At 42.1% G+C, this 17,500-nt stretch overlaps 3 protein-coding genes across 4 annotated transcripts in view; 2 read left to right on the forward strand and 1 right to left on the reverse strand.

The window, feature by feature from the left end:
• Positions 1-11,307, reverse strand: part of gas7b (growth arrest-specific 7b) — a 55,898-nt gene extending 44,591 nt beyond the window's left edge. Inside the window, exons 1-2 of one of the 2 annotated variants that reach the window (XM_079594910.1) lie at positions 9,683-11,307; positions 3,711-3,813 (exon numbers count right to left, since the gene is read on the reverse strand). In XM_079594910.1, the coding sequence (XP_079451036.1) occupies positions 3,711-3,813; positions 9,683-9,862 (283 nt within the window). In that variant the 5' untranslated portion in view covers positions 9,863-11,307. The remainder of the gene's footprint in view (positions 1-3,710; positions 3,814-9,682) is intronic. The other variant, XM_079594911.1, reaches the window with a different exon arrangement.
• Positions 1-17,500, forward strand: part of map2k4b (mitogen-activated protein kinase kinase 4b) — a 93,846-nt gene that overhangs the window by 56,288 nt on the left and 20,058 nt on the right. The gene's annotated exons all lie outside the window — the stretch shown is intronic.
• The window catches only part of adprm (ADP-ribose/CDP-alcohol diphosphatase, manganese-dependent), a 3,652-nt gene continuing 2,645 nt past the window's right edge, over positions 16,494-17,500 (forward strand). The window contains exon 1 of the mRNA XM_079595615.1: positions 16,494-17,197. Within this exon, the coding sequence (XP_079451741.1) occupies positions 16,627-17,197 (571 nt within the window). The 5' untranslated portion in view covers positions 16,494-16,626. The remainder of the gene's footprint in view (positions 17,198-17,500) is intronic.

A 17,500-nucleotide genomic window follows, 5' to 3' on the forward strand; every position in this document is an offset into this window, starting at 1 on the left:
GTGTGCTTTTCAGAAGGAGGGGCTTCATAGAGACAGGAAGTAAACAGAGCGTTACTGACAGACTGGGAAGAGAGGAGCCGCAACAATGGAGAATATGAGGAGAATAATCAACATTCAAGCAGGAGAACCTGTTCTAGTCGAGCCTGAACTACAGCACGACTGTAGAAGAGTTCGAGTAGAGTATAATAGATCCTCATTAAGCAAAGCCGCTAAATATGATCACCAGAAGTGATGATGCTTATTTTAGCACCACATGATTATCAATGCCAGTGTGAATTTTGCAGAATGTGAAAACCTCAGACTCATTTAAACTGTAAAGAGGTTTTATCGCAGATAACTGAGAAGTGCTCGTTTTATCAGTGTCTTGTAGCCAGAAACATGTCTGACTGATAGTTCTGATCCACACAATGCTGATTGTTTGGACACAATGGTGAATATCTGTCCCGAGAGGCTCGGCCTGTACCAGCACACACACACACACACACACACACACACACACACACACACACACACACACGAAAACATCATCCACTGAAGCACAGAGAGAATATTGCACAGCTTTAGGAAACGGTGGGATTGTCTTTGAGATTCTTTTCGGAAGCAAAAGGTTGTTTAACAGTGAATGGATTGTTCTCTCAAAGTTATAAACAATCGTTCTACAGTAATGTTAATAGAACGTCCGTTCAAAGTTATCTGGTCTTTAAAGGAGTAGTTCAGAATTACAACTTCCTGATAATTTACTACGTGACGTAGGCGGAAGTACCGACCCAGTATTTAAGCGAACGTGCAAAAACTTTTACGTTGTTTGGTAAAACAACGATGTCGGGCAATTTTAAAGTAGGAAGAGAAAATTAGACATTTCTGATCCGGAACACGCTTGACCTTTCAACGTGATTATGTAATGTGTGTCTCATCACAGCTAGTGCAAGACAAGCATTTGTGGTTAAAAGTATATAAATGTTTATTTTAGTTATAAAATGTGTTGTGAGAACGGTGTTGTGAGGAAGGTGTTGTGAGGACGGTGTTGTGAGAACACTTGTTGTGAGGACGGTGTTGTGAGAACACTTGTTGTGAGAACACTTGTTGTGAGAACACTTGTTGTGAGAACGGTGTTGTGAGGACGGTGTTGTGAGGACGGTGTTGTGAGAACACTTGTTGTGAGAACACTTGTTGTGAGAACACTTGTTGTGAGGACGGTGTTGTGAGGACGGTGTTGTGAGAACGGTGTTGTGAGGACGGTGTTGTGAGAACGGTGTTGTGAGGACGGTGTTGTGAGAACGGTGTTGCGAGAACGGTGTTGTGAGAACACTTGTTGTGAGAACGGTGTTGTGAGAACACTTGTTGTGAGAACACTTGTTGTGAGAACACTTGTTGTGAGAACGGTGTTGTGAGAACGGTGTTGTGAGAACGGTGTTGTGAGAACGGTGTTGCGAGAATGGTGTTGTGAGAACACTTGTTGTGAGAACACTTGTTGTGAGAACACTTGTTGTGAGAACGGTGTTGTGTGAACGGTGTTGTGAGAACGGTGTTGTGAGAACAGTGTGTGTTGTGAGAACGGTGTTGTGAGAACGGTGTTGTGAGAACGGTGTTGTGAGAACGGTGTTGTGAGAACGGTGTTGTGAGGACGGTGTTGTGAGAACGGTGTTGTGAGGAAGGTGTTGTGAGAACGGTGTTGTGAGAACGGTGATGTGAGAACGGTGTTGTGAGAACGGTGTGTGTTGTGAGAACGGTGTTGTGAGAACGGTGTTGTGAGAACGGTGTTGTGAGAACGGTGTTGTGAGAACGGTGTTGTGAGAACACTTGTTGTGAGAACGGTGTTGTGAGGACGGTGTTGTGAGGACGGTGTTGTGAGAACGGTGTTGTGAGAACGGTGTTGTGAGAACGGTGTTGTGAGAACACTTGTTGTGAGAACGGTGTTGTGAGAACGGTGTTGTGAGGACGGTGTTGTGAGGACGGTGTTGTGAGAACGGTGTTGTGAGGACGGTGTTGTGAGAACGGTGTTGTGAGAACGGTGTTGTGAGAACGGTGTTGTGAGAACGGTGTTGCGAGAACGGTGTTGCGAGAACGGTGTTGTGAGAACGGTGTTGTGAGAACGGTGTTGTGAGGACGGTGTTGTGAGAACGGTGTTGTGAGAACGGTGTTGCGAGAACGGTGTTGCGAGAACAGTGTTGTGAGAACGGTGTTGTGAGGACGGTGTTGTGAGAATGGTGTTGTGAGAACGGTGTTGTGAGGACGGTGTTGTGAGAACGGTGTTGTGAGGACGGTGTTGTGAGAACGGTGTTGTGAGAACGGTCTTGTGAGAACGGTGTTGTGAGAACGGTGTTTTGAGAACGGTCTTGTGAGAACGGTGTTGCGAGAACGGTGTTGCGAGAACGGTGTTGTGAGGACGGTGTTGTGAGGACGGTGTTGTGAGAACGGTGTTGTGAGGACGGTGTTGTGAGGACGGTGTTGTGAGAACGGTGTTGTGAGAACGGTGTTGTGAGGACGGTGTTGTGAGAACGGTGTTGTGAGAACGGTGTTGTGAGAACGGTGTTGTGTGAACAATGTTGTGAGAACGGTGTTGTGAGAACAGTGTGTGTTGTGAGAACGGTGTTGTGAGAACGGTGTTGTGAGAACGGTGTTGTGAGAACAGTGTGTGTTGTGAGAACGGTGTTGTGAGAACGGTGTTGTGAGAACGGTGTTGTGAGAACGGTGTTGTGAGAACGGTGTTGTGAGAACGGTGTTGTGAGAACGGTGTTGTGAGAACGGTGTTGTGAGAACGGTGTTGTGAGAACGGTGTTGTGTGAACAATGTTGTGAGAACGGTGTTGTGAGAACAGTGTGTGTTGTGAGAACGGTGTTGTGAGAACGGTGTTGTGAGAACGGTGTTGTGAGAACAGTGTGTGTTGTGAGAACGGTGTTGTGAGAACGGTGTTGTGAGAACGGCGTTGTGAGGACACTTGTTGTGATAACGGTGTTGTGAGAACGGTGTTGTGTGAACGGTGTTGTGAGAACGGTGTTGTGAGAACGGTGTTGTGTGAACGGTGTTGTGAGAACGGTGTTGTGAGGACGGTGTTGTGAGAACGGTGTTGTGAGAACGGTGTTGTGTGAACAGTGTTGTGAGAACGGTGTTGTGAGAACAGTGTTGTGAGAACGGTGTTGTGTGAACGGTGTTGTGAGAACGGTGTTGTGAGAACGGTGTTGTGAGAACGGTGTTGCGAGAACGGTGTTGTGTGAACGGTGTTGCGAGAACAGTGTTGTGAGAACGGTGTTGTGAGAACAGTGTGTGTTGTGAGAACGGTGTTGTGTGAACGGTGTTGTGTGAACAGTGTTGTGAGAACGGTGTTGTGAGAACAGTGTGTGTTGTGAGAACGGTGTTGTGAGAACGGTGTTGTGAGAACGGTGTTGCGAGAATAGTGTTGTGAGAACGGTGTTGTGTGAACAGTGTTGTGAGAACGGTGTTATGAGAACAGTGTGTGTTGTGAGAACGGTGTTGTGAGAACGGTGTTGTGAGAACGGTGATGTGAGAACGGTGTTGTGAGAACGGTGTTGTGAGAACGGTGTGTGTTGTGAGAACGGTGTTGTGAGAACGGTGTTGTGAGAACAGTGTGTGTTGTGAGAACGGTGTTGTGAGAACGGTGTTGCGAGAACGGTGTTGTGTGAACAGTGTTGTGAGAACACTTGTTGTGAGAACGGTGTTGTGAGAACAGTGTTGTGTGTGTTTTCGCTCACCGTTGCTGACTGTGTTGACGTAGTATCGTCGGCCCTGTGGAGATGTGTAACTCTTCCAGTCTCTGGGCAGCGGCTCGTCCTCAGGACACGTCGAGGACACGTTCTACAACACAAGAGCACAGAACATCGTCTTTACACATCGTCTTTATTCTGATTTCTGAAGGATCATGTGACTCTGAAGACTGGAGTAATGATGATAAATTCAGCTTTGATCACAGGAATAAATTACACTTTACTATATATTCACATAGAGAACTGATGATTTACAATATAATAATATTTCACTATTTTGCTGTATTTTTTATCAAATAAATGCAGCTTTGGTGAGCAGTAGAAACATTAATAATCTTACAGACCCCAAACTTTTGTAAAGTCGTGTATATTTACTGGTATATCATTGGGGTTTTGTAACTCTACAAGATTAAAGTCAATCTCAACAGATTATGAATATGATAGATAAATGTAGTGTTTCATTGTAATAATATTTCATTGTTTTCAGTGTATTTGATCAGATAAGTGCAGCCTTGGAGGAGACCCAATCGTTCCTCATGTATGTAGTTGTGCTTGTGTCACACACACACACACACACACACACACACACACACACACACACACACACACACACACACACACACACACACACACACACACACACACACACACACACACACACACAGTTTCAGTCTCTGCTGTGTGTGTTCGAGCAGTTTCCCAGAGTTCAGGTCACAGAGTTTTCCCACTTGTAATGTCATCCGGTCGGGAATGCTGGAAATGTGTGGGAAGATCCAGAGCCAGACGTCAGCGGGATCGAGAGTCTGTGTGAAGAGTTCGTCTGTATAAAACTGAACTTCTGTTGTTTTATCGTTTACTCACTCTCACCTGAGTCTCTCTCTTTCTGAAATAATCATGCAGAATGTTGATTTGACCTTGTAATGACCTTTCACTCCTCATGTTCACTTCAAGAGTGGACATATGATTGGATGGATGGATGGATGGATGGATGGATGGATGGATGGATGGATGGATGGATGGATGGAAGGAAGGATGGATGGATGGAGGATGGATGATTGGATGGATGATTGGATGATTGGATTGATGGATGGATGATTGGATGGATGGATGGATGGATGATTGGATTGATGGATGGATGGATGATTGGATGGATGGATGGATGATTGGATTGATGGATGGATGATTGGATGATTGGATGGATGGATGATGGATAGATGGATGGATGGATGATTGGATTGATGGATGATTGGATTGATGGATGGATGATTGGATTGATGGATGGATGGATGGATGATTGGATGGATGGATGGATGGATGGATGATGGATGGATGGATGGATGGATGATTGGATGGATGGATGATTGGATTGATGGATGGATGATTGGATTGATGGATGGATGGATGATTGGATGGATGGATGGATGGATGGATGGATGGATGATGGATGGATGATTGGATTGATGGATGGATGGATGATTGGATGGATGGATGGATGGATGGATGGATGGATGGTGGATGGATGGATGGTGGATGGATGATTGGATGGATTATTGGATGGATGGAAGGAAGGATGGATGGATGGATGATTGGATTTATGGATGGATGATTGGATTGATGGATGGATGATTGGATGGATGGATGGATGGATGATTGGATGGATGGATGGATGATTGGATGGATGGATGGATGGATGATTGGATGGATGGATGGATGGATGATTGGATTGATGGATGATTGGATGGATGGATGATTGGATGGATGGATGGATGGATGGATGATTGGATGGATGGATGGATGGATGGATGGATGGATGGTGGATGGATGATTGGATTGATGGATGGATGGATGGATGGATGACTGGATGGATGGATGGATGGATGGATGGATGGTGGATGGATGATTGGATTGATGGATGATTGGATTGATGGATGATTGGATTGATGGATGATTGGATGATTGGATGGATGGAAGGAAGGATGGATGGATGGATGATTGGATTGATGGATGGATGATTGGATTGATGGATGGATGGATGGATGGATTATTGGATGGTGGATGGATGATTGGATTGATGGATGGATGGATGGATGGATGGATGATTGGATGGATGATTGGATTGATGGATGATTGGATGGATGGAAGGATAGATTGATGGACGGATGGATGGATGATTGGATGGATGGATGGATGGATGGATGATTGGATGGATGGATGGATGGATGGATGGATGGATGATTGGATGGATGGATGGATGGATGGATGATTGGATGGATGGATGGATGGATGGATGGATGGTGGATGGATGGATGATTGGATGGATGGATGGATGATTGGATGGATAAATGGATGGGTGGATGGATGGATGGATGATTGGATGGATGGATGATTGGATTGATGGATGATTGGATGGATAAATGGATGGGTGGATGGATGGATGATTGGATGGATAAATGGATGGGTGGATGGATGGATGATTGGATGGATGGATGGATGGATGGATGGATGATTGGATGGGTGGATGGATGGATGGATGGATGATTGGATGGATAAATGGATGGGTGGATGGATGGATGATTGGATGGATGGATGGATGGATGGATGATGGATGGATGGATGGATAGATAATGAATATGTCTATTCATTTCAAGAGAATACATTGAAACACATCACTATTATATGCATATATTTAATATAAGTGACGAGAAAGAGGCGTTCGCTCTGGAAAGTGTAAACGGATAAACTGATGATAAGATTATCTAGTGGGACACAATCTAACATTCCCGATCAACACAAGTCCAGCAGAACACATCTGCACAGCTTACTGTCCTGCATTATAGAAGTGCATTAAATGAAATGAAGTGTTTGTTCCTGTAAAGCAAAAGAGTAACAGCTTTCATTCGTTTCCTCAGATCAATCTCAACAACACAAGCGTACACTCGCCAGACGCAGCATTACATATGTAGCATTAAATAATGCATTATTGCAGATGGTGGACCTTATAAACCCTGAGGACGTTCTCATGAGACGCCAGCGAGCCCGAGGCCTTACATATGCTTATCTCTCTCACACACACACACACACACACACACACACACACACACACACACACACACACACACACACACACACACACACACACACACACACACACACACACACACACAGGCTCTGGCATCATGCTTGGAAAATCAGGAATAACCCGTCAAACGTTCAAAGAAAGAATGCTTTAAATATGGAATCTTGTGGATAAAGTCCATCAAACTCTTGATATCCGCACATGACCCTTGACCCCTCGCTCTCTGACAGCCTGATTTACAGCCACCATGATATCAATAAATTGCAATGTTTATTCTAAATGATTTATCGTTGCACGTCTTCATTGTTTTAATAATCTTGAAACGGAATAACAGCTTCTCTTCTCTTCTCTGATGATGTGGGCGGAGCAACCTGTCACTCACAGGAGATCAGCCAATAGCAAACCACAACCATCCAATCAACTCCCCAGAGACACAATCAAGCCCCGCCCACACTAGTTTCACTCGGATATCGGGAACAATAGAGGAGAACTAGAGCAACTTCCCTTTCATGCTGGTATTTTTATTGCTGAGTTCCGGTGTGACTCTACAGTGCGGTCACACACACACACACACACACACACACACACACACACACACACACACACACACACACACACACACACACACACACACACACACACACACACACACAGTGCGCTTGAGAGAGTCAGTCAGACGTGAACATGATTCATGAGTCCCACAACTGTGTGTTTCACATCTCCAGTGTTTCAGAAGTGAGTCAGTGTTTCCAGCATCTCAATATGAGGAGAGCACAGTACACTTCACACACACACACACACACACACACACACACACACACACACACACACACTCACGCACGCGCACACACACACACACACACACACACACACACACTCACGCACGCGCACACACACACACACACTCACACACGCACACGTATATCTTATCTTTAGAGAAAACACACTTTGTGTCGTCGAGAGCATTTTCTCACACATGCTTGCAAACTAATTCCCACGAGAGCCATGAGAGTCAAGGTTAAAGAATGAAGAGTGTGAGAATCAGACCAAACACAGGAGAAAACACACACACACACACACACACACACTAAACATGTGCTGGTTTTAAATCTCCAGATGTGAAATTCAGAGTGTGTGAGTGTGAGACGTGAAGCACAAACTCAAAGACAGAGACTCAAACACACTATCACTGATCACAGACCAGTTTCTGTTTCACCTCGCAACACCTGACGAAAGTGTGTGTGTGTGTGTGTATAAGGTTCATTAGTTACAGTATTTATTAATATTAGTTAATGTTAGTTAATAATAATCCAGCTGTTCATTGTGTGTTCATGTTAGTTCACAGTGCAGTAACTAATGTTCACTAATACAACCTTTGAGTTTAATAATGTATTAGTAAATGTTGAAATTAATATTAGGAGAGAGCGGGGTAAGATGAGCCACTGTTTACTGCAGTCGTCAGGCTTGAGACTCATGTGAACATTATCACCAACACACAGGAAGTGACATCAGAAGCTGAGGTGATAAAACACTATCTATCTATCTATCTATCTATCTATCTATCTATCTATCTATCTATCTATCTATCTATCTATCTATCTATCTATCTATCTATCTATCTATCTATCCATCCATCCATCCATCCATCTCTCTCTCTCTCTCTCTCTCTCTCTTCTCTCTCTCTCTCTCTGTCTCTCTCTCTCTCTCTCTCTCTCTCTTCTCTCTCTCTCTCTCTGTCTCTCTCTCTCTCTCACACACACACACACACACACACACACACACACACACAGTATAACTTCATCAGAGATAACAGGAGCCCATCCTGAGGGAAACTGGCCCCTCCTGTACATGGACACACACACACACACACACACATCCATACACACATAACCTGTATGAAAAGTTTAGATGTGTTTCGATGGCTGAGAGAAGAGTTGTGCTCGAGTCCTCTATCTATCCATATATCCATCCATCCATCTAATCTATCTATCTCTCCATCCATCTATCTATCTATCTATCTATCCATATATCCATCCATCTCCGTCCGTCCGTCTGTCCATCCATCTAATCTGTCTGTCTGTCTGTCTATCCATCCATCCATCCATCCATCCATCCATCCATCTATCTATCTATCTATCTATCTATCTATTCTTAACAGTTTAACCGGCCCCAGATAACCGGCCCCAGATAACTTTGTTATGTTACTGGAAGAAAGTTTGTTCATAACTTAGAGAACGTTATCTAGTGATCTGCGCATGCGTGTGGAACGAGGAAGTCAGTCAGTCAGTCTCTCTCTCTCTCTCTCTCTCTCTCTCTCTCTCTCTCTCTCTCCTCTCTCTCTCTCTCTCTCTCTCTCTCTCTCCTCTCTCTCTCTCTCTCTCTCTCTCTCTCTCTCTCTCTCTCTCTCTCTCTCTCTCTCTCTCCTCTCTCTCTCTCTCTCTCTCTCTCACACACACACACACACACACACACAGTATCACTTCATCAGAGATAACAGGAGCCCATCCTGAGGGAAACTGGCCCCTCCTGTACATGGACACACACACACACACACACACACACACACACACACACACACACACACACACACACACACACACACATCCATACACACATAACCTGTTTGAAAAGTTTCGATGTGTTTCGATGGCTGAGAGAAGAGTTGTGCTCGAGTGCCGAGTTACTGTAAAATACAGATTACAACGCAGAAACTGACACTGGACACCGTGGAATGATTTATAAAACAACATTTTTCGCATAACTGAATGAAACTAAGGAAGAGTTATTGTGTTAGACATGATGATGATGATGAGGAATCACGGCAAATCTTGCTGTAGATGATAAACACACACACACACACACACACACACACACACGGTCTCACCTCTGTTTGCACATATGTCGATGGAAACCATCCCTTCTCTCCGTCCTTCTCTCCTTCCCACCATCCTCCGTCTAAAGCTTGAGTGACTCTGATCATCTCTCCCGCCTCGAAGCTCAAGCCCTGCGGTCGCTGGTCCCCGCTGAACGCGTACAGACTCCTGCAGAAGCGGCCGGACATCATACACTCCTCGGGGAACACACACTCCTCGGGGGAACACACACTCCTCGGGGAACACACACTCCTCGGGGAACACACACTCCTCGGGGGAACACACACTCCTCAGGGGAACACACGCTCCAGACGAGCTCCAGTCCAAACAACTCCAAACCTATCCGACCCGCAGACCTTGTTCATCTCATCTCATCTCATCTGTGTGTGTGTGTGTGTGTGAATCCCATGGCTCTGAATGAGTCTCTTCTACATGAACACACCCACTCCATTCCAGACTCACACACACACACACACACACACACACACACACACACACACACACACACACACACACACACATACACACACACACCACAGCATTGCTTTAGCCTCGGCCGAAAACTAGTGTTGCAAAAGATCGGTATGATCTAATCCAGGAGATCACAAGAACTGCGACAATTCAGGACATTCTCCAGATGAAATGTGGAAACCCCTAAAATAATAATAATAATATAAACTTGGTGCTTGTTCAGCATCACGTGCTTTCCTGTTCATCACATACATATTCACTCCTCTGTTACACAACTCAAAAAGTTGTGACACTCCGTTAAAACCCGTTAGAAACGAGTTCGAGACGCGAAACACAAGGACCCTCAACACACTTAGGTAAAGTTGGTTTTATATTCGCATATTCGCACATTCGCGGACTTCCGCGTTCAATAACTCGTGAACTAAACGTTGTTGCTACACAAAACACCTATCACATATAACTACACATATAACACCAGAAGCTACAACCTATTTTTCCTCAAAACGATCTTTCCTTCGCAGTGGACAAAATACATTGATCTCTATGCGCAGGCTTCTAAGAAGGGACCATCTGCAAAGTGCAAACCTGAAGGAAAGCTCGTTTTGAGGAAGATTAAAATATTGAAACAATGTTATTTGTGTAGGAACAATATTCAGCTCACGAGATATTGAATATCTCGGTGAATATCTGAATATAAAACCAAATTTACCCAAGGTTCAGACTGGATCATGACCTTCAGTACCACATACGTGGACAGCGCCACGAACATAGTCAAGTTTTCAAAAAAAAGTTGCCAAACAGGGTAAACATAGTTTTAGGTTTGATATTTGATGCGTATTCACCTAGACTGCTTTAGTTTACTTTTGTGTATTCTACATACAGTACGCAAATATTTTTATGTAAAACTTACAGTAATTCACCAAATGGATTTTTTCATGTTCCAAAGGTTGTAGTACTTTCCTAGTGACCAGATTGACTTACTACAGGTCAAATTGTGACAACAACTCCCTTACTGTACGTACAATTGACAAATAAGTTTATGAAAAAATTACTGTGATTCGCTGTAAGTATTTTTTCGTGTTTCAAAGGTTGTAGTACTTTCCTAGTGACCAGACTGACTTACTACAGGTCAAATTGTGACAATACCACCCTTACTGTACGTACAATTGACAAATATGTTTATGAAAAAATTACTGTAATTCGTTGTAAGTATTTTTTTCTCACTTGAAGTATGGACCTTATGCACAAAGACACAACTTCCTAGTGGCGCAATGAGATGAGAGTCAGGCATCTGACCCAGAGATAGTGGGTTCAAGCCCGTGTGGAACGACTTTATAAAATTGTGTAATGTTGTCGATTCCTTTATTATTTAACATTGTACTAATCTTTCTTCCTCTTGGGTTAGAAATAAGTTTGTCTTGTTCATTATGTGTTCATTCTCATCTGAACTTCTGTTCATTTTGAGTTAATTTTCAACTGTACTTCTGAACCAGCTGTTTTTTCATGTATGTTCAATTTCTGCTGTTTTTACTCTTCCTGCTCTTGCTGCTGCTTCAGGGGCTTGGCCCCGTATCGCTGCTGGCAGCTATATTTCCACTTGTTCCTTAACCTGTAACCAAGAATACTAACACACACAGACACAGTTTCTTCAAGGTTGGATTTGGCCAGGCTTTAACAATAAACAGGAGAGTATTCTCAAAACATCAAGATAACATGTTCTTTCTCTCACACTTTAAATCAACTGTAAAGACTTTAACTAAGAAATGGTCTCTCAACTATAGACTTCAATGACCCCTGCTGAGACCATTGCTATCAGGGTACCCTAGAAAAGCAGATGGATGTAGTAACACCTGTTAAAGAAGTCCATATTTAATCTCTGGAAGCCGGGCTAAATGAGCAAGCACTGTTACTGCATTCCTGGCATGGGCCAGACCCTTCAGTCACACCTCAGATATCAAATACAGACATTTAAAGGATACATTAAATAACATTTTCGATAATCACACTGGTAATTTCTATAACAAAGTAAAATCTCATAAGCCTAGAGAAGTCATTCAACTCATTTGATATTTAGAAGGAAAAATATTGATTAATACCTTGATTAAAATCACTCATTAGAATCCAGAATCCACTTCTTCGGGACTTCATAACAAAAACTAAACTTGAATCATTACAATAAGGGTGTTGCTTATTTATAATGTTGAAAATATGATTAAGCTAAAATCTTTACCGTTATTTTAATCAATGAAAGAAATGTGTTGTACAAGGAACAGCAGTTCTAATACTTACTTTTATCTAAAACATTTATCAAAATGAATTGAGTAGAGTGATCACTAGGAACATACTATAACCTTTGGAACATGGAAGCTGAAATTACAGTAATTTTTTCATAATACTATGTATGTACTGTACTTACAGTAAGGTCGATATTGGCAATATTTAAACTGTAGTAAGTCAGTCTAATCACTAGGAAAGTACTACAGCCTTTGGAATATATAAAAAAAACATTATAGGTGAATTACAGTTTATTACATAAACATATGTAATAAACATGTAATAATGTGTATTACATAAACATATTTGATGATTGTACAGTAAGGGAGGTATTGTCAAAATGTCACCTGTAGTAAGTCAGTCGGGTCATTAGGAAAGTACTACAACCTTTGAAACACGAAAAAATACTTACAGTGAATTACAGTAATTTTTTCATAAACGTATTTGTCAATTGTACGTACAGTAAGGGTGGTATTGTCACAATTTGACCTGTAGTAAGTCAGTCGGGTCACTAGGAAAGTACTACAACCTTTGGAACATGAAAAAATACTTACGGTGAATTACAGTAATTCTTTCATAAACATATTTGTCAATTGTACGTACAGTAAGGGAGGTATTGTCACAATTTCACCTGTAGTAAGTCAGTCCTTTCACTAGAAAAGTACTACAACCTTTGGAATATTAAAATAAAATCACTATAGGTGAATTACAGTTTATTTCACAAACATATGCAATAAAAATATGTAATAATATATGTAATAATATGTTTATTACATAAACATATTTGATAATTGTACAGTAAGGGAGGTATTGTCAAAATTTCACCTGTAGTAAGTCAGTCTGGTCCGTAGGAAAGCACTACAGCCTTTTGAACACGAAAAAAAACTTACTGTGAATTACTGTAATTTTAAAAAAAACACATTTGTCAACTGTACGTACAGTAAGGGAGTTTTTGTAAAAAATCTCGCCTGTAGTAAGTCAGACTGGTCACTGGGAACATGCTACAACCTTCGGATAGTAAAAAATCCCTTTGGTGAATTAATGTAATTTTATTCTAAAAAGTACTTATGTAAATTATGTACAGTGAGGCAGGTTTCCTAAATACAATCATTATAATGCACTTTTTATTGTTGCTAAAGTACAATCAATAGCATTAGAACACATAATGTGAGAGATATTTGCTGGTACATATGTAGTTTGCAAAAATGTAGTTGTCTGTTTGCACACAATGAAAAAAAAGACAACTTTTTAGACGGTCCCTATCTTGTTCACCGCACTACATTGGACATTCAGTGAACATTCGCAAGTTTGTATGCCATTAAAACAATACTTGCCCATTTTGATCGATTGTGGAAAATGTTGTAGTTCACCATCCTTGTCCTAAAGATCATGTAGCTGCTTTTATTTTGCAAAAATATGCTTTATTGCATATGTTATTGAGACACTTTTTAAGCAAAAAAGTGTGAATGTGCGAATATAAAACCAACTTTACCTAAGTCCTCAACACTCGCACAGTGGAACATGAGTATCCGGGTCCCCCTGCTGGCCAGACTCGTGATGTGCTCGTGTGACCAACAGGACCAGCGACGAGGTCAACAGAAGAAGGGAGAGTCCAAATGTGTGTGTACAGGATCACATTAGTGTGTCTGCACAGTTGAGCATGTGTGCTTATTTATTTATTGATTTTAGCATGAATTAAAAGCAAAAATTAATCTCAGAAATTAACATTTGTTTTGATTAACCTGTTTTTGAACAATTGAATTTAAAAAATATTTTTAATTCTTATATGTTAATTCTAAAAATTATATATATATATATTCAAACATTGCTTTATTGGCATAACTGTAAATAATACATTACTGCTATAGCTTGGAATACGTAGAATAATTATAAACAGAAGATATATTAGATAAAATAATAGAAGAAAATATTATAGCATAACTTAAATTTAAATAAACAGTGTAACAAATCATTTGATACCACAGTTTTCACACACACACACACACACACACACACACACACACACACACACACACACACACACACACACACACACACACACACACACACACACACACACACACACACACACACACACACACACACACACACACACACACACACACACACACACACTTTCACCTGCTGTTGCTCAGGCTGGTGTGTATATATATATATATATATATATATATTTTAAATTCTTTTTAAACAATGCCACTTAAAAAATTGTACCAAAGTATGGTGGAGTTTTCAAACTGGAGTCCGAGGCCCTCATGAACAGTATTATAACATCGTTGGTGAAAAGGATCGTTCACACGGAGCGCTGTGTTCTGCTGTCCGGCCAGTAGGTGGCGATGTCACTTTGTAAAGAAACACTACGAACATAGAGACTGAACACGTGACACACACGACATCACCGGTTTCACAAATTCAAGTTTTTGTAGTTTACACACACAGACGATAACGGTCTCTTGTTTTAAAAACTTGCACTTTGAAACCAGTTTTCAAAAGTTCGCTTTTTTTGTCGTGAAAAAACGCGAAAACGCTGTGTCGTGTAAATGAACGGCTAAACGCATAAAACGTTTTCTGTTTTTAGTTGACAACGTGTAGAGTAAACGGCCCCTAATAACCAGGAATTTTGTTCCGCGCAAGTAACACTTTTTTGTCGCTTGCTTATGGGGCATTTAACTCAATATCCAGCAATATTATTGATCTCCTGACAGCATTATATGAGAACTGAACTGGACGATGACATCACGGTTTCTCCAGAGCGGATATATATATATAAATGAACTAAATTAAAGGTGGGGTGTGTGATTAGCTAAACGGCTGGCAGATTTTGAAAATACACAACTCAAATGGTCCTTCCTTCTTTCCTTTGACTCCACCCATTCACAGAACATGGACACGGATGGGGGAGGGGGGGGGGGGGGGGGTACGACCGGTTGATTGACACACTTACTGTCCAATGATTCTAGGTGGTCTTGGAAATGATTGGCTGGAGTTTTTCGAGTCCTGCCCGTTCCACAGATGATTAAATTGCTTAATTTTTATTTCAGTGCTTCTGGCTAGTGGGTTAGGAATAGGACTTTAAGTGATTTTGAAAAAATGACCAAAAAAGAGAATTACATACCCCACCTTTAATAACTTTTTTACAACAGAAATGAGCATCACTGAACTTGCTGAAGCTGGACTGTGCTGCTGTTCTCTTCTGGACACACACTCCTGCGTTATTTCCCAGTGATCTCCGTAAAGCGCTGTATAGATAAAGCTGACCCAACACTTTATTTTACAGTGTCATTGTTTCATATGTTACATGCAGTCACTAGTAATAACTAGACATTATGCATAATCACATGCAACTAACCCTAAACCAAATCATATAGTAGGCTAAGTAGTTAATTATAAGTCCCCGTGTGTAAATCCAGCTGTTAATGTAGTTTATGTGTGTATGTGGTGTTATTAATCTGCTTTAACACACACATGTGTAAGTTCATAAGTGGACAGCATTGCTGAGTATTTTCTGCTTAAAACTGCAGTGAACCAAAGACAGTCTCAAAAACACGGTGTGAAATCGCTGGTGTTTCTGACGTCACACACTACCTTGACCAATCAGATCAACGTGTGATCGTCCACCAGTGGATCTCTGAGTGAGGGAGTGGAGGCGGGGCTCATTTGCATATTCATAGAACCGCGCATACTAAATGAGGCAAGGGTGTCGAGTTACATTCAAGATATTTTAAGGCATGAAGACATTATATTCAAGGACAAAACGATTAAATATTTAATTTTGATGATCAAAGGTGAGTTTTAAAGGATAAAATGATACAGGAGACGCTTTATTCACATATAAACACACATATAGAGTAATAAGTTCATGATATTTTAAGACATGATTATTTTCAAGGAAAAACGTCATTTTGTGTCATTTTGGTGATCAAATATGAGTTTTAAGGGATACAAATATTGACAACAGCGGGACTTTAATATAACTCAGTCTTATGTGTTGATGTGTGCTCGAGTTTTACACGGAACGCGAGGCGTTGGCAACCCAGTCTGCCCCCCACACACTCTCTGTGATGGTATGTTCCACGAACTGTCAACTGAAGGCCAATCTTTTCTATCACTACATGACAAACTCATAACAATAACGCCGGAACGGGCCGCGTTTAAACCACACGCGCGGAGTTTCTGATCGCGTTGTCGGGAGATGGAGGACCGCGCGCGGGCGTTGTTTTCTTTCGGGATAATCGCGGACGTCCAGTACGCAGATATAGATGATGGGATGAACTATCGGGGGACAAGAAGACGCTTCTACAGGAACAGCGTCGCGTTGCTTCGGGACGCGGTGCGGCACTGGGAGGAGACGCGCGTCAGCTGCGTCATTCAGCTCGGAGACGCCATCGACGGATACAACAAGAGCCGCGACGCGTCGGAGCGCGCGCTAGACACGGTGATGACGGAGTTCGAGAAGAGCTCGGCGGATGTGCATCATGTGTGGGGGAACCACGAGTTCTACAACTTCAGCCGGGACTCTCTAATGGCCTCTGCGCTCAACAGCGCGGGGAGAGCAGGAGCCGGAAGTGACCGAGCCGGAAGTGACCTCATCGCGGACGACATTTACGCGTATGAGTTTAGCCCCGCCCCCAAGTTTCGATTCGTGCTTCTGGACGCGTACGACGTGAGCGTCATCGGGAGAGACGCGAGCAGCGAGAAGCATCAGCAGGCCATGACGCTGCTGCAGAAACACAACAGCAACGCGGACCTCAACCAGCCGCCAGGTGCTGACCTCTGACCCCCGTCCTAAACTTTAAAAGGCTGACCCCTGACCCCCGTCCTAAATTTTAGAAGCCCGATTTATAGTTTTTTCTTTGTATAAAGAAAAAAATCCAAATATTGTCCACTCCAAAATATTATTTGGAAAATATTTAGACCTCAACCAACGGCCAGATCCTGACCTCTGACCCCTGACCTAAACTTTAAAAGGCTGATTTTTTTTGTACAGTTAATTATTATTAACTAACATTGACAAATATTAATAAATACCATAACAAATGTATTGGTCAATGTTAGTTCATGTTAGT

Source organism: Phoxinus phoxinus (assembly GCF_949152265.1).
Source record: "Phoxinus phoxinus genome assembly, chromosome: 21".
Classification (NCBI taxonomy): domain Eukaryota; kingdom Metazoa; phylum Chordata; class Actinopteri; order Cypriniformes; family Leuciscidae; genus Phoxinus; species Phoxinus phoxinus.